The sequence below is a fragment of the Taudactylus pleione genome, unplaced genomic scaffold, assembly GCF_031769625.1.
Source record: "Taudactylus pleione unplaced genomic scaffold, aTauple2 ptg000318l, whole genome shotgun sequence".
In the NCBI taxonomy this organism is placed as follows: Eukaryota; Metazoa; Chordata; class Amphibia; order Anura; family Myobatrachidae; genus Taudactylus; species Taudactylus pleione.
The window spans coordinates 1,649,846-1,664,072 of record NW_028284719.1 but is presented as its reverse complement, the minus strand read 5'-3'; the positions used below and the strand labels follow the sequence as shown (position 1 = coordinate 1,664,072).

The window sequence follows — 14,227 nt, the reverse complement described above, 5'->3', positions numbered from 1 at the left end:
TTTTATAATAAGCAACATTATCATACATCTCTTTAGCCACCCCTCAGTTGCTTCCCAGAAACACCCCATACACTGCCCCAATACAGTTCTTTGTGCATGTGTCTGAAATGGTATATGTCTCTGTATAAACACCATGTGCGTTGCTACTCATATGCATACTCTTAAGAAAAACATTGTCCATTTCCATTAATATTGTCAAAAAATATCTGAATCAGGCCCAAAGAGCAGACTGTCTAAAATAATAAAATAATAGCTGTAAAACTTGCATGCAAGCCCTTTCCTATATCAGCCTCTCTGTTCTATAACCAAATACCAATGTTTAAGCATTGGAAACTCCTTATAGGTCAGTGGTTTTTGCTTGACCCTAATATTTGCCAACTAGCCAGCCAGCCCCGACTATAGGCAATGGTTCTACTTTTTGCAGCATGTCCATTCTCATGTATTCCAAGAGCCCCGCAAACAGATTCACAGAGTATCTGCATCAGAAATAAAACATATTTTGTTTTTACATTTTGTATTTTTCCAATAGACATCTAGGGTTACATCTACTCAGAATTGTGTTTTTTACATTCAAAATCACAAATTTACTAATCAGCTTATATGACTCTCTATTTACTGTAGATTTGATGGTGATACTCATCAATTTCTGTCATGTGTGAGATCAGTCAATTTGCACCATTTACAAGAAACTGTGTTGAGGCTCTGATTGGCTAAGAATTGGCAACATTCAGCAAATCAGCAGATTCTGCCATAGAAACAATCTGATTGAGAGTGTCCAAGTTCCTGCATGCCGATACAGGCTTGCTGGGACCTGTATTTCCACTGTAAAGAACATAATTAAATCTATCTTTTACACATTACCCCTACATCTACTGCCAACAGGGGTGTGGGGAAGAGCGGGGAAGGTCCTTGGAAAGGGGTCCCACTATTTGTTGGGCTCCTCACTTTGCAAGGATTTCCAGCCCTGGGCTGACCAGTTTGGGGCTGGTTTTACATTTTGGCAGGAGGACTTAGGGGGACTCATGATATTCCAGTACCAAACCAGGCTCAGAGATCCAGGGCTGGTTATGCTTTTGGGGGATCCCATACATTTGTTTTTTAAAATTAACCCTTTAAGTACTCTTTTAAACATGTGTGTGCTACAGACAAGTGTGCTTCAGACAACCATGCAACTCCCAGGCAGTTCTATTGACTTCATGCATTGTGTTGCAATTTTGGTGTGTGTTTGATCGTGTTTTACAACATGATTCTCAGTAAATCTGTGATTTGTATTGAGTCCATGTAAAGGATAAAATGTTTGGTCCGATGGTGTGTGGTGCTGAACTAGTGTGTTAAGTCATGTTTCACTTGTGATTTGCTGTAGGACTGGCCTTTATTACATCTCCAAAATTCAAAATCACACCAAAATCCCCCAAAAACCCACAAAATTGAAATAAAAACCTTTGGAAATTTCCCGCTTAGACACATATATTTTAAAAGCTGTTATTCAATTTAATGTGAAGAAGACAATATTTCACACTAAATGACCACATATTCCATCCTGCCCTTATACTGTACCCAGTGGCGCACCCTACCTCACATTGCACCCGGTGTGGGCAGGTAAGGGAAGCCTGTATTCTGTGTGGCACAGCCATGTGTGCCAGAAGATAAGGGGCATGGCTTCATGGGTGGGTGTGGCCTCATGTTTGGGGGCGTGGCCTCGCAGGCCGAACCCCCTTTTTTTTTTTTAAATCGCAGGTGCTGGAGGTGCAGGCTGCCCCTGGGGACCGGCCTGTGTGAAGTGCCAGCTCCCACACTGTGCTAGGAGCTGAGTGCTGCATGTAATGCAGCACCTGGCTCCTGTCTGTGAGGGGGAGCTAGCACTTTGGTGTCACCCCTCGGCTGGTGACACCCGGGTGCAGCCCGCACCCCCCGCACACTCCTTGTGACGCCAGTGCCTGTACCTTTCATCACTTTGTATTCAAATACTAAGGGTTCCATTTAACAATGATCCCTTATTACCGGCGACATATTTCATGTAGTATTACAGTGATACTAACGATTATGCCACTGGTATTTAAAATAACTTGTAAAGTTCTATGGTGTTCCCCTCTTCTACAGCATCCCCTGCTCTGTCTCTGGCAGCCTATTGCTACATAATGTGCAGGTGTGATGGCCACTTGCTCATGTGCATTACACTTTCCTCTGGCAGGGACTTGGCATAGGTTTAAAGTCTTTTCTGAAGCTGGAAAAGATTTTTCTCGACCCCCATTACTGCCAATGGGGACCATACTGATATCGCCATTTATAGATATAGCTGAGCCTACCGCTGTTTTCTAAATTGAACAGAGCTCACAACCCGTTAGTGAGTGCTAAATGTGTTATGGTTTGTTTTTTAATGGACCACTACATATTTAGTACTATACAGTATATAGCCCATAACAGTGTTTCATAACAGTAACCCAAACACATGTTCAATATTTACTATTAGATTTTATCTTAGGCAGAGTAGCTGTTGTTTTATATCTTTAATAAATAGTTATATTAACATCAAGTTCCACATGACAATAATCTGATTAACCTTTACCTGGGAAAAAAATGTGACATTAGTTATATTTACTTGCTATTAAATGGAGCCCTACATATTTGCTACTATACATAGCCCATAGCAGTTTTTCATAACAGAAACTCAAACAAATTATGAATATGTATTACTATATTATTACCTGGGGCAGAGCAGCTGTTGTTTTACATCTTTAATAAGTAGTTATTATAGTAACATCAAGTTTCACATTGGCCCCTTTAGTATCTTACGACTCTCCTGTGTCAGGATGGATCCCAGCTGTGTTAAGCACTATCATTTACATGAGTGTGATCCAAAAAACATACTTAAAATATACTTTTCTCCAACTACTGAAAAGCAAATGTTTGATGAAATTGTAACATTCCCTATGGAAGAGCTTCAGAAACTTAAGATTTCAGGTATGTACATTATGGATTGGTTTATGGTCTTGTGAGTTAGATTTTTGAGACATAAGAACAGTTTGTGTAGTGTACTTACAGCTGCTTTTAAATAATTTAGGGGTCTAAATATTAATCCTTGCAGAGAGATAAAGTGGACAGAGATAAAGTACCAACCAAATCACCTCTTGTCACTTTACAGACTGTGTTTGAAAAATGACAATTAGGAGCTGATTGGTTGGTACTGGGCAGTCTATTTACTTAGCCTTGGATGGAGCTAAAGTACCAATCAATCAGCTCCTGGCTGCCATGTCACAGGCTGGGTTAGAAAAATGACAGTTAAGTACTGGTTGGCTGGTACTTTATCTTCATCCACTTTATCTCCATCTAAGGTTTAGTAAATAGACTAAATATCTCCATCTAGTTTCTCTCTCTCCAAGGCTAAATACATATACCCCATAATACATTATTCTGCCTGACTGACTGACAGAGGAGAAGGACATGTCTACCAATAATACAGTAGTATGTTTCAGAGACTAGTACTAACTTCTGCTGCCATATTATATGAAGGGATCTATATTTGAAGCCTTGGAGAGAGATAGTCGACAGAGATAAAGTGCCAACCAATCAGCTCCTGTCATTCTTCAAACATATCCTGTAAAGTGATAGTTAGGAGTTGATTGGTTGGAACTTTATCTTCATCCACATTATCTCTCTCCAAAGATTACTACATAGACCCCTAAGGTGGAGCAGAAATTGAATCCTTCCCCTCTACCAATAACTTCTATTATATACATTTAAAAAAATGGCTGAGAATAAAGAGGGATAGTGATGGGGTTGATGAAAGGTGACTGTCGGGGAAATTACAGTGAAAGGGGTGTTATGAGTAGTACAAAACATTTTTAAACTTTATTGAATCTTATTGATTAGCAGGATCTGAACATGTTCGAGGTACACTCGCCCACATATATCAAATCATACTGGTTAATCTTTGTGTTTTGGTTTTGCAAAACCACACTAAAGTGTTTTGGTTTTGGATTCAGATTCAAATAGATAAAAATACAAAAAGAGGGAAAAAGGGCACTCTAAAAAGGAATAGTCTTCACAATTGCTAAAGGCATAAAATGTAGCTTTGATTAGAAAAATAGATTCTGCCAATCGAGTATTTGAGAGATGTGGATGAACCAATCGAGACTTCCAAATGTCTTATTTTGTAACTTCTTTAAATAATACTTGGTTTTCAAGACCTTGGAGGTCATCAAACAGAAAATTTTTAAACCACGGATGAATCTGGTAAATTCCTGCAAGTACACCCTCGCACCAGAAAAGACACCCAGAACAATGGCCAAATGGCTGACTGTTATATAATGATTTAAAAAGGTTTATTTTCACATTAAAACCAACAAAGCATGATAAGAATGTGCTTACATGTAATGTGGTTTTTATAAGGTGCTAATTTAGTTTGCTGGACCATGGGAAGATGGCAACAAGAAAACCTCTACCTCACCCAAAAGGGTGCGAGCTTGTGGTAGTGGACCCCAGGAGTTCAGCATTAAACAGACACTTCAACTCGGTGCATTTTGTCCCTTGATAGGTCTTCATCAGGGGTGAATCTTAATATATCAACTATATACTGCCACAAGCACCTTCAGAAAATGTCTCCACAGTGGATTCCACAAGGGATATGATCTTTCTGGGTGTTCTGTAATGCAGAGCTCTGGTATGAGAATTCTGGCTGGTGGTGTTTTTCAGATTGCTGTCCAGAAGGAGAAAGTGTTTCCCTGCAGAAAAAGTCTTGCTGGATCCACTGTGGAGAAATTTTCTGAAAGTGCTTGTGTCAGTATATAGTTGATATATTAAGATTCACCCCTGATGAAGTCCTATCAAGGGACGAAATGCATGGGGTTGAAGGTATCTGTTTAATGCTGAACTCCTGGGGTCCACTATCATGAGCTTGCACCCTTTTGGGTGAGGTAGAGGTTTTCTTGTTGCCATCTTCCCATGGTCCAGCAAACTAAATTAGCACCTTATCAAAAATACAATATATGTAAGCACATTCTTATCATGCTTTGTTGGTTTTAATGTGAAAATAAACCTTTTTAAATCATTATATAACAGTCGGCCATTTGGCCATTGTTCTGGGTGTCTTTTCTGGCGTGAGGGTGTACTTGCAGGAATTTACCGGATTCATCCGTGGTTTAAAACTTTTCCGTGTGATGACCTCCAAGGTCTTGAAAACCAAGTATTATTTAAAGGAGAAGTTTCAAAATAAGACATTTGGAAGTCTTGATTGGTTCGTCCACATCTCTCAAATACTCGACTGGCAGAATCTATTTTATTAATAAAAGCTACATTGTATGCCTTTCGCAATTGTGAAGACTATTCCTTTTTAGAGCGCCATTTTTTCCCTCCATTTGTATTTGTTTGTATGTTAATTCCACTAAAAGGGGATCGGGTATTAAGGTGCAGCCTTCTTAGTGTGTAAAGTGCCATTTTTATGTGAGCTCGTGATAAGGGCTTTCTTGTATTACAGATATAAAAAAATCAATAAAAACAGGTAAAATTTCCGAATCAAAACCCGAGTTCATTTTTTAACTCCAAGTTCTTAACGAGTCACAAAAGTGAATCCGAATCTTGACCCGGTTCTTCTCGGAACCCCTTAATTCAGGTGTGTTTGGTTTCTTAAAGCCGGTCCCACACATATCTAGTATAGAAATATATCTACACTCCCACCACAAATGACATAAAACTGGCATGTCTAGTGACAAAGCTTTTATTTTGTATGGAAAAAGATTTAGAATAAAAAAATTTTAATAGATAATGTTTCAGGTACTGTAGGCTTTTCTCTTAATCTGTTTTGAGCTATACTTACAGTCCTAAGGAGTTGGAGTCCTAAGAGAAAGATTTAAAGAAACCATTATAAAACCATTATAACTCTCATCCATTTAAGGGCATTTAGGGTCATTATTTATAACAGGACTAGAATTAGTGAGAACAATGACTACTAGAAGCACAAGATAGGGTACACATGCATTCCAGGATAAATAATGGATGACTGGGTAGTCATCCATTATTTATTCCTTGTGACAGTAATATGTGTATTAAGTAGAAGCAAAGCATAACAGTTTACAGTTTGTTCTATCTCTGAGGATCCCCTTCCCAGTGTTTCCAATTAATCTTTTCACTTAATTGTATAGTTTATAAAATGGTAAATAAAACATTTAGAAAAAAGCTTATTAAAATGTAAATGTTACTTTTTTTACACTGATGAATACATTTGTTTCACTGTTATTGGTCTGAAGGTCTTATTTTTGTATTTTGTTATGGTTTATTTCATAGGAGATGTCTTGATTGATTTTTCTTCTGGACCTATAATGTTCCAACTGTTGACAATCTGTGAAAATTTTAATGAATTTATTGTTCTCGAAGCCCATGATTCCTACATTAAGGAAATGGAGAAATGGGTGAATAAAGAGGAAGAAGCTTTTGACTGGCAGCATCTCTCTGAGTGTTTGCCTGAACTGGGAAGTGACTGGTAAGTGAATGCTCTGTGGTTAGGTCACATGTTACTACAGAAACATCTATATAATATATATTATACAGTAACTTATTTTGTGTGATAAAAGCACTGGAGAATTTCAAAATGGGAGCTACATGTGTCCCACATACCTGGCTTCTGTCTGGTGTACAGAAACTAATTGAAAACCTTGATTGTCAGAGCAGCTGTTAGAGGCTGATTTAAGGTGTTTCAGTTGCTAGTTTCCATCTCTCACGACCTGGGGAACAGGCAGCAGGCCAGTTGAGAGACACTGTGATTACTGGCGGTAAATACTGTGCAAATAATGTGGCTTTGTGAGAGGGACATTAGGTCCACTTACTCTGAGAGAAGACAACAATTTGTTTAATTATAGCCTTACTGAGGCCACACCTCAGGCTAGAATATTGCTGCAGTGAGTGTAGGTGACTTACATACACACACACACACACATATATATATATATATATATATTTGTATATACAGAAGTGTTCCCATAAATCATTGCTGCAGTTGTGCCAAACAGCCCCTCTCATCCTACCATATTCCTTGCAACTCAGCTTGCACCAAGCATCTTTTTTACATGCAAATACATCTTTGTAGGAATGTTATGTTACTAGGATGTAGGTAGCAGGAGACTGCAATGATAAATTTGATATGCAACACTTGTATATCTGTGTGAAACTGAGTCTAAATATATATACAATATGCTGTGATGCAGTGGTCATGGCTTTTTTACCACACTAAGTTCCATTGTGCTGCTTATACAGATTAAATTGCACTGAGATATACAAGTGTAGCATATCAAATTAATTAGCACAGTCACCTGGTCCGTCTTAGTAACAGGACCTGGTGGCTGACTCGCACCAGGCACCTTGCACCAAGAAGCATATTGAGGCTAAGTGTATTAGGACACATGTGTTTATAAATATATATATATATATATATATATATATATATATATATATGAACCATTTGTACAAACAAGCAGCGGCACTCCGAATCTTTCTGAAGAATCAAAAAACTGTATTTACACATAATCCATCTAACAGTACCAACTGGAAATGTTGTTACTGTTAGATGGATTACGTGTAAATACACTTTTTTGATTCTTCATAATGTCTCAGAGTGTTGCTGCTTGTTTGTGCAGATGGTTTATGATAGTAGTTCCAGAGGGCACGGGAGCTGCACAAACTAAATTGAGAAGAGGGCCGGTGTATATACAGTCAGGTGCATACATTTTTGGACATTGACAGAATTTTCATATTTTGGCCTCTATTCACCACCACAATGGCTTTGAAATGAAACAAACAAGATGTGCTTTAACTGCAGACTTTCAGATTTAATTTGAGGGTAATTACATCCAAATCAGGTGAACGGTGTAAGAATTACAATGGTTTCTATATGTGCCTCCCACTTTTTAAGGGGCCAAAAGTAATGGGACTATCAACTCAAAAGCTAGGTGTGGGCAATTCCCTCATTACTTCATTATCAATTAAGCAGGTAAAAGTTCTGGAGTTGATTCTAGGTGTGACATTTGCATTTGGAATCAGTTGCTGTCAACTCTCAATATGAGATCCAAAGAGCTGTCACTATCAGTGAAGCAAGCCATCATTAGGCTGAAAAATCAAAACAAACCCATCAGAGAGATAGTAAAAACATTAGTTGTGGCCAAATCAACTGTTTGGAACATTCTTAAAAAGAAAGAACGCACCGGAGAGCTCAGCAACACCAAAAGACCTGGAAGACCATGGAAAACAACTGTGGTGGATGACAGAAGAATTATTTCCCTGGTGAAGAAAAACCCCTTCACAACAGTTGGCCAAATCAAGAACACTCTCCAGGAGGTAGATGTATATGTGTCAAAGTCAACAATCAAGAGAAGACTTCACAAGAGTGAATATAGAGGGTTCACCACAAGATGTAAACCATTGGAGAGCCACAAAAACAGGAAGACCAGATTAGAGTTTGCCAAACAACATCTAAAAAAGCCATTACAGTTCTGGAACAACATCCTATGGACAGATGAGACAAAGATCAACTTGTACCAGAGTGATGGGAAGAGAAGAGAAGGAAAGGAACTGCTCATGATCCAAAACATACCACCTCATCAGTAAAGCATGGTGGTGGTAGTGTCATGGCTTGGGCATGTGTGACTGCCAATGGAACTGGTTCCCTTGTATTTATTGATGATGTGACTGCTGACAAAAGCAGCAGAATGAATTTTGAAGTGTTTCGGGCAATATTATATGCTCATATTCAGTCAAATGCTTCAGAACTCATTGGACGGCGCTTCACAGTGCAGATGGACAATGACCCGAAGCGTACTGCAAAAGCAACCAAATAGTTTTTTAAGGCTAAATAGTAGAATGTTATGCAATGGCCACGTCAATCCCCTGACCTGAATCCAATTGAGCATGCATTTCACTTGATGAAGACAAAACTGAAGGGAAAATGCCCCAAGAACAAACAGGAAATGAAGACATTTGCAGTAGAGGCCTGGCAGAGCATCAACAGGGATGAAACCCAGCATCTGGTGATGTCTATGCATTCCAGACTTCAGGCTGTAATTGCCTGCAAAGGATTTGCAACAAAGTATTAAAAAGTGAAAGTTAGATTTAGGATTGTTTAGTTTGTCCCATTACTTTTGGCCCCTTAAAAAGTGGGAGGCACATATAGAAACCGTTGTAATTCCTACACCGTTCACCTGATTTGGATGTAATTACCCTCAAATTAAATCTGAAAGTCTGCAGTTAAAGCACATCTTGTTTGTTTCATTTCAAAGCCATTGTGGTGGTGAATAGAGGCCAAAATATGAAAATTCTGTCAATGTCCCTGACTGTATATAAATTGAAATAGCTTGTCGTTTATTCCTTCTTAGAGTTTTTGGAGTGCCACCTTGCATATATATATATATATATATATATAATATCTAATTACCCATGCATTTCACCAATGTCCCTTGTTAAGCTTGTTCTGTATTTTATGCTGTAAAGGCAATTGTGAAGCACTTTGAGTCCTATTAGGAGTAAAGTGCTATATAAATAACATTATATATATATATATATACTGTATATATATAAAATAAATGGTCTATAATAGAGAATGTTAAAATGATTGTAGATATGTTGTCATACCACAGTGATGAAATAGTTGGATTGAACTTATTGAACATTACAACATTTTTTCAAAAGGAATCATATTCTTATTCGAATGTTATTTAATTGAAATTGTTCATTAGATAAAAATAAAATGTAAAAATAATCCACAATGCTTAATTTAGCCACAACGGTAGTCAATTGCCCATATAACAGAGTAACTTGCATGAAAAAAAAACAAATTCATCTTTCTGAAAAAGGTAATTCAAAAATAAGTGACAAGATAATGTATAAATGTTAATTTAACTGAAAACTTCTTTAGAAAAGAAAAATGACATTGTGAATCTCTTTAGAAACTCATTCATATATGAAAATTGGCACATTACGTTAAAGTGTTCTTTAATTGTGTTTTTATCTTTTTCAGTAAAAAGTGGTCAGAAAAAGAAGAAATTCTAAGAAGAAAAATGAAACATATTAAGATATGTAATCTTGACAAAGATAACCCCACAGAACCCTTTATATTGCAACACATTAGCAAAGATAAAGATTCTTTTGGCAAAAACCTAAAAAAATTATCTTCCTTCATTAAAGAAGGTGGCTATCTATTATTGTTTGGTTCATTTAATGCAAATTATTATACAGTTGGGGAACACACATTCCATATGTTAACATATGATGAGGACTATATAAGGACAGCTGTAGCAGATGCAGGTTTTACCGTAGAACACCTTCAGATATTAGAGAGCACAGCTGACACTGATATTGTGAAATATGGCAATATATACAGTCTTAGGGCTCTCAAAGAGAGGGAAGTTTAGTTTTTAAAAAAACGTGGGTCAAGAAAAAAATCAAAGAAGCAACGGAAACAAGGAATGAAGAAAACATTTTTTGCTTGTTTATTAAGATTGGTAAAATGTTATCAAGAACTAATTAATTATCAAAAATACATAAGGTATAGCTAATAATTACAATAATGATAAGGATAAGCAAGAAGACATATACAAGCCAACAATTATAATTGTTTTTTAATATACCATGAAATACAAGCTGAAAATGTTATAATATATTATTGAAATATATGTATCTGGATTGTAAGCTCTATTGTAAAAAACTTTACATGAATTATACCAATCAGTACTTTATGTTATTGTGTGTTTATTGAATCTTTGCTCTTAATTGATCATGCATTACAAATAGTCAATAAATAAATGAAAAAAGCTTATGTAAAAATCTGCTTCTTGGTGCACCTCATTTAAAATGTTATGATAAGTAAAACCAAGTAATTCTAGTGTAATTTACATTTGCTGTAAATCACATTTTCAAATTTTTGTTATTTTCTACATAATTCCCTGAAAAATTGAGAGATCCATTGCAATATAAGATATTTATTATTTGGTATCTATTTATTTAGTGTGCTATACTATACATTGTTGTACAGGCTTTAAAATGTACACTTCTTGGGCTGGATTCAGAGCCGCAACCAATGCCAACATTCACATAGTTAAGCAATTTTTTTAAACTGTGCATGCACGAAAATTCCCAAAACTCACTCTTTCCAGGCATTATACAGATTGTATGCACACTGAGTGAAATGTGTTGTTATTATTATTATTATCCTTTATTTATATGGCGCCACAAGTGTTCCGCAGCGCCTTACATAGTACATAGAACTAATAGGTGAACAAGAAACAAGTAACATACAGTACATTACAGTACAGGACAAGGACACAACTTATATACATTGCTGAAATAGTGATTAAAGCACTCACAATAAGCTGCCGGGAATTGGCGGTCCCGTGTTAGGTGTCCTAATGGGGAGTAGAGAGTAGAAGAAAATGTAAAGAGAAGCACATGAGGGAAGAGGTCCCTGCTCGTGAGAGCTTACATTCTAAGGGGAGGGGCAGACAGACAGGCGTGACACAGAAGGGGAAGATAGGGAGGAAAGAGCATGAGGTGGGTTAGGATGAGTGCTGGAAGGCCTTGATGAAGTAGTGGGTCTTGAGAGCCCGTTTTAAGATTTGTAGAGAGGTGGAGTCTGATGGGGAGAGGGAAAGAGTTCCAAAGGTAGGGAGCAGCACGGGCAAAAATGGCAAAAATGTGTTGACTACTGTACATCATTTCCTGCTTCCCAAGCATTGACATCTCCTCCCTCTATCAAGGAGAGCAGCTTCCAGAGCCCTTTCTTATCACATGTGCAGCCGGAACAGCCCAGCGTGTGGCCATAGCAGCCTGGCTTTATATCCCAATGCCTGCAGCCTTTCATTCTGTGCTATAAGGTATTTGTGTACTCTGTTCTCAGGAAGAGCAATATCAGAGAGTATACCTGCTATTAATATAGGAGACATGATCCAGGCTCTCAACCTCTGACTTACAGTCCCAAAACATCAAGCATGCTGCTGTGAATCTGCCAAGCTGACTGTCAGCCTTTGGAATTCACTGAGATAACACTTATCCTAGATTAATTACAGTTACCAGTGAACATTGTCTACTACAGGATTGGACTCAGTTATTTATGTATATTTAATGTGGCCATTCATTAACATCACTTCTAATGACCTCTCTTAACTCATTGCTGATTGCACTAACACTATGCTTCTTACTAATAACACAGACAAATTGGTGAGCATTGGGCTGATTTAACCCTTGCTGGGATGCCATTTCAGGGTACTCTTTACTTCCAGAACATTGTTTTTCAAAAGTCCTACTTGGACAAGAATAAGCTTTTTATACATTGCTTATACTTCTTTTTTAAGAGATAAGATAGTCAAGATAGCCAGGTACAAAAGGTTGACACAGACAAAAATAGCTTACTTTTTTTTTGTTTCTAACCCTAATCTTCACCCTGTCCCTTATCTTGATGCCTTACCTTAACCATCCTTCCTAGTGCCTAATCATAACCCATTAGTAAGTGTCTATCCCTAACTATCCATCCTAGTGCCTAACCCTAACCATCTTGGCAAGTGACTAAACCTAACTGTCCTTCATAGAGCCTAACCTAAACCCTCCAGTAAGTGCCTATCCCTAACCCCCGAGAAAAAGGTCAACCATTTTTGTATTGACTATTTCAATGTCAACCTTTGAACCTGTAGATCTTTGTAACTTCATCCATGTCAACTGTCTACCTATTGACTGTCTACAATGTGGTGTCTATCTAGACATTGTCAACCTGTTTATTGTATATCTATTGACTGGAACCCATTTTGCACACAAAAGAAACTTGATGGCTCAGAATGAAAAAAAAAATACAGATGCATGCAGAAAATACTGTCTTTGACTGTAAAATGTCTTAGCATTTGCAGCATTCAGCAACTCTATGTAAAAAATGCATCAGCAGAATAGTTCAATTTACAAAGCAAGAGTTAGAAACCAGGTGGAATTCCACCCTATATATGCTTCAGTGAATGGAGGAACAGCAAAATGCCATCCAAACATAAACTACAATCCATGACATATGCAGAGGAGGGGGGAATGCAACACACTAAAACCATTTTCAATAGTAATACATGAAGTGAGTTTAAACACTGTCAGCCTTAGTTAGGTGAAGTTAAACTACTGGAAAACAAGCAAGAAAAACTAAAAAAGGAGATAAAATTAAATTATTCTGTTGCTGCAATTATGTTGGACTTTGAGATCAGGCTATTTATTCCTTTCACTGGGCCAAAGGGCCTGCCACATCTTTCAATTGGATCACTACATTTTGGCAACCTTGCTTGATACTAGGTTTAAGTAATATAAAATGTATTTCTATTCAACTAACACTTAAGAGATGCAAAGAGCTCCTTGCGAGCAAGATGTCAGTTCAAATGGCATTTCTTCTGCTTCAGTTTATCCGCAAATGCTGCTGCCAGGAAAAAAACTGAACTTTTCCAAAAGACCCACTGGTGATGAGGATGAGTCAACTCAGCACACCATAGATAAACAACATTATGACATCTGGTCAGGTTTAAAAGAATTTCCAACAAGTATTGACACCTTTACCATGATTCAAACTGATACACTAACCATCAATAGAATGGTGTGGAATTATTTTATTACCGATGTACAAATTAGCATGTCAAACAGTCATTTTGATTATTGGGAGGAAAAAAGGCAATTTGGTGCCCCTTGTTAAAACTAGCTTTTGTCTACTTAAGCTGTCCACCTTCCAGTGTGTACTCAGAAAGAGTAGCACAGCCAGGAACTTTGTGAGCTGATGTTCAAAAAAATAAACAACAAATTGTATGAGGCAGTCCTTTTTCTCCAATTGCAACAAAGTACAGAGACTTCTGTAATGGTGGATTCCAGAGGGGATGAGCTAATATTTTGTGATGATGATATTAACACTGATGAGGGTGAGGATGATAATGTTGTCTCAAACTGTAGAGATGATTAACAACACTATTAGACCCCTTAAGCATATTGGTAGTTTATTTTGTGGAAGCCCAAACAATCAAAGTAGTTTAGTCACAAATGTGGCAGTCTCTGAAGTGCTTGGTTTGTTAAACTGTGCATGTACAGTGTAAGGGCCCATGGACAATTCCACCATATACCAATTTTCTTTATGGGTTTTGGCAAGATTGTGTGTTTTCATGTTGTTTTGTATCTTGCAATGCCATCTATTTTGGATGCTTATTTGTTTAATAATGTTTTCAATTTCTCTGATTTATTTTTTATA

The 14,227-nt window shown here is 37.4% G+C and overlaps 1 protein-coding gene across 1 annotated transcript; it reads left to right on the top strand.

Moving 5' to 3' along the window:
* Positions 1–2,810: 2,810 nt before the first annotated feature.
* Positions 2,811–10,391, top strand: LOC148509621 (nicotinamide N-methyltransferase-like). Its single transcript, XM_088442883.1, has 3 exons — positions 2,811–2,961; positions 6,280–6,475; positions 9,998–10,391. The coding sequence occupies exons 1-3, from the start codon at positions 2,811–2,813 to the stop codon at positions 10,389–10,391; spliced, it is 741 nt and encodes a 246-aa protein (XP_088299009.1).
* The last annotated feature ends 3,836 nt before the right edge of the window (positions 10,392–14,227 follow it).

What these genes read in the sequence shown, in the direction of transcription:
- LOC148509621 (XM_088442883.1), top strand. Translation starts at nt 2,811, where the DNA reads ATGGATCCCAGCTGTGTTAAGCACTATCATTTACATGAGTGTGATCCA. An exon ending in TCAGAAACTTAAGATTTCAG is followed by an intron (nt 2,962 to 6,279) that starts GTATGTACATTA and finishes TTTATTTCATAG; the next exon opens with GAGATGTCTTGATTGATTTT. An exon ending in CCTGAACTGGGAAGTGACTG is followed by an intron (nt 6,476 to 9,997) that starts GTAAGTGAATGC and finishes TATCTTTTTCAG; the next exon opens with TAAAAAGTGGTCAGAAAAAG.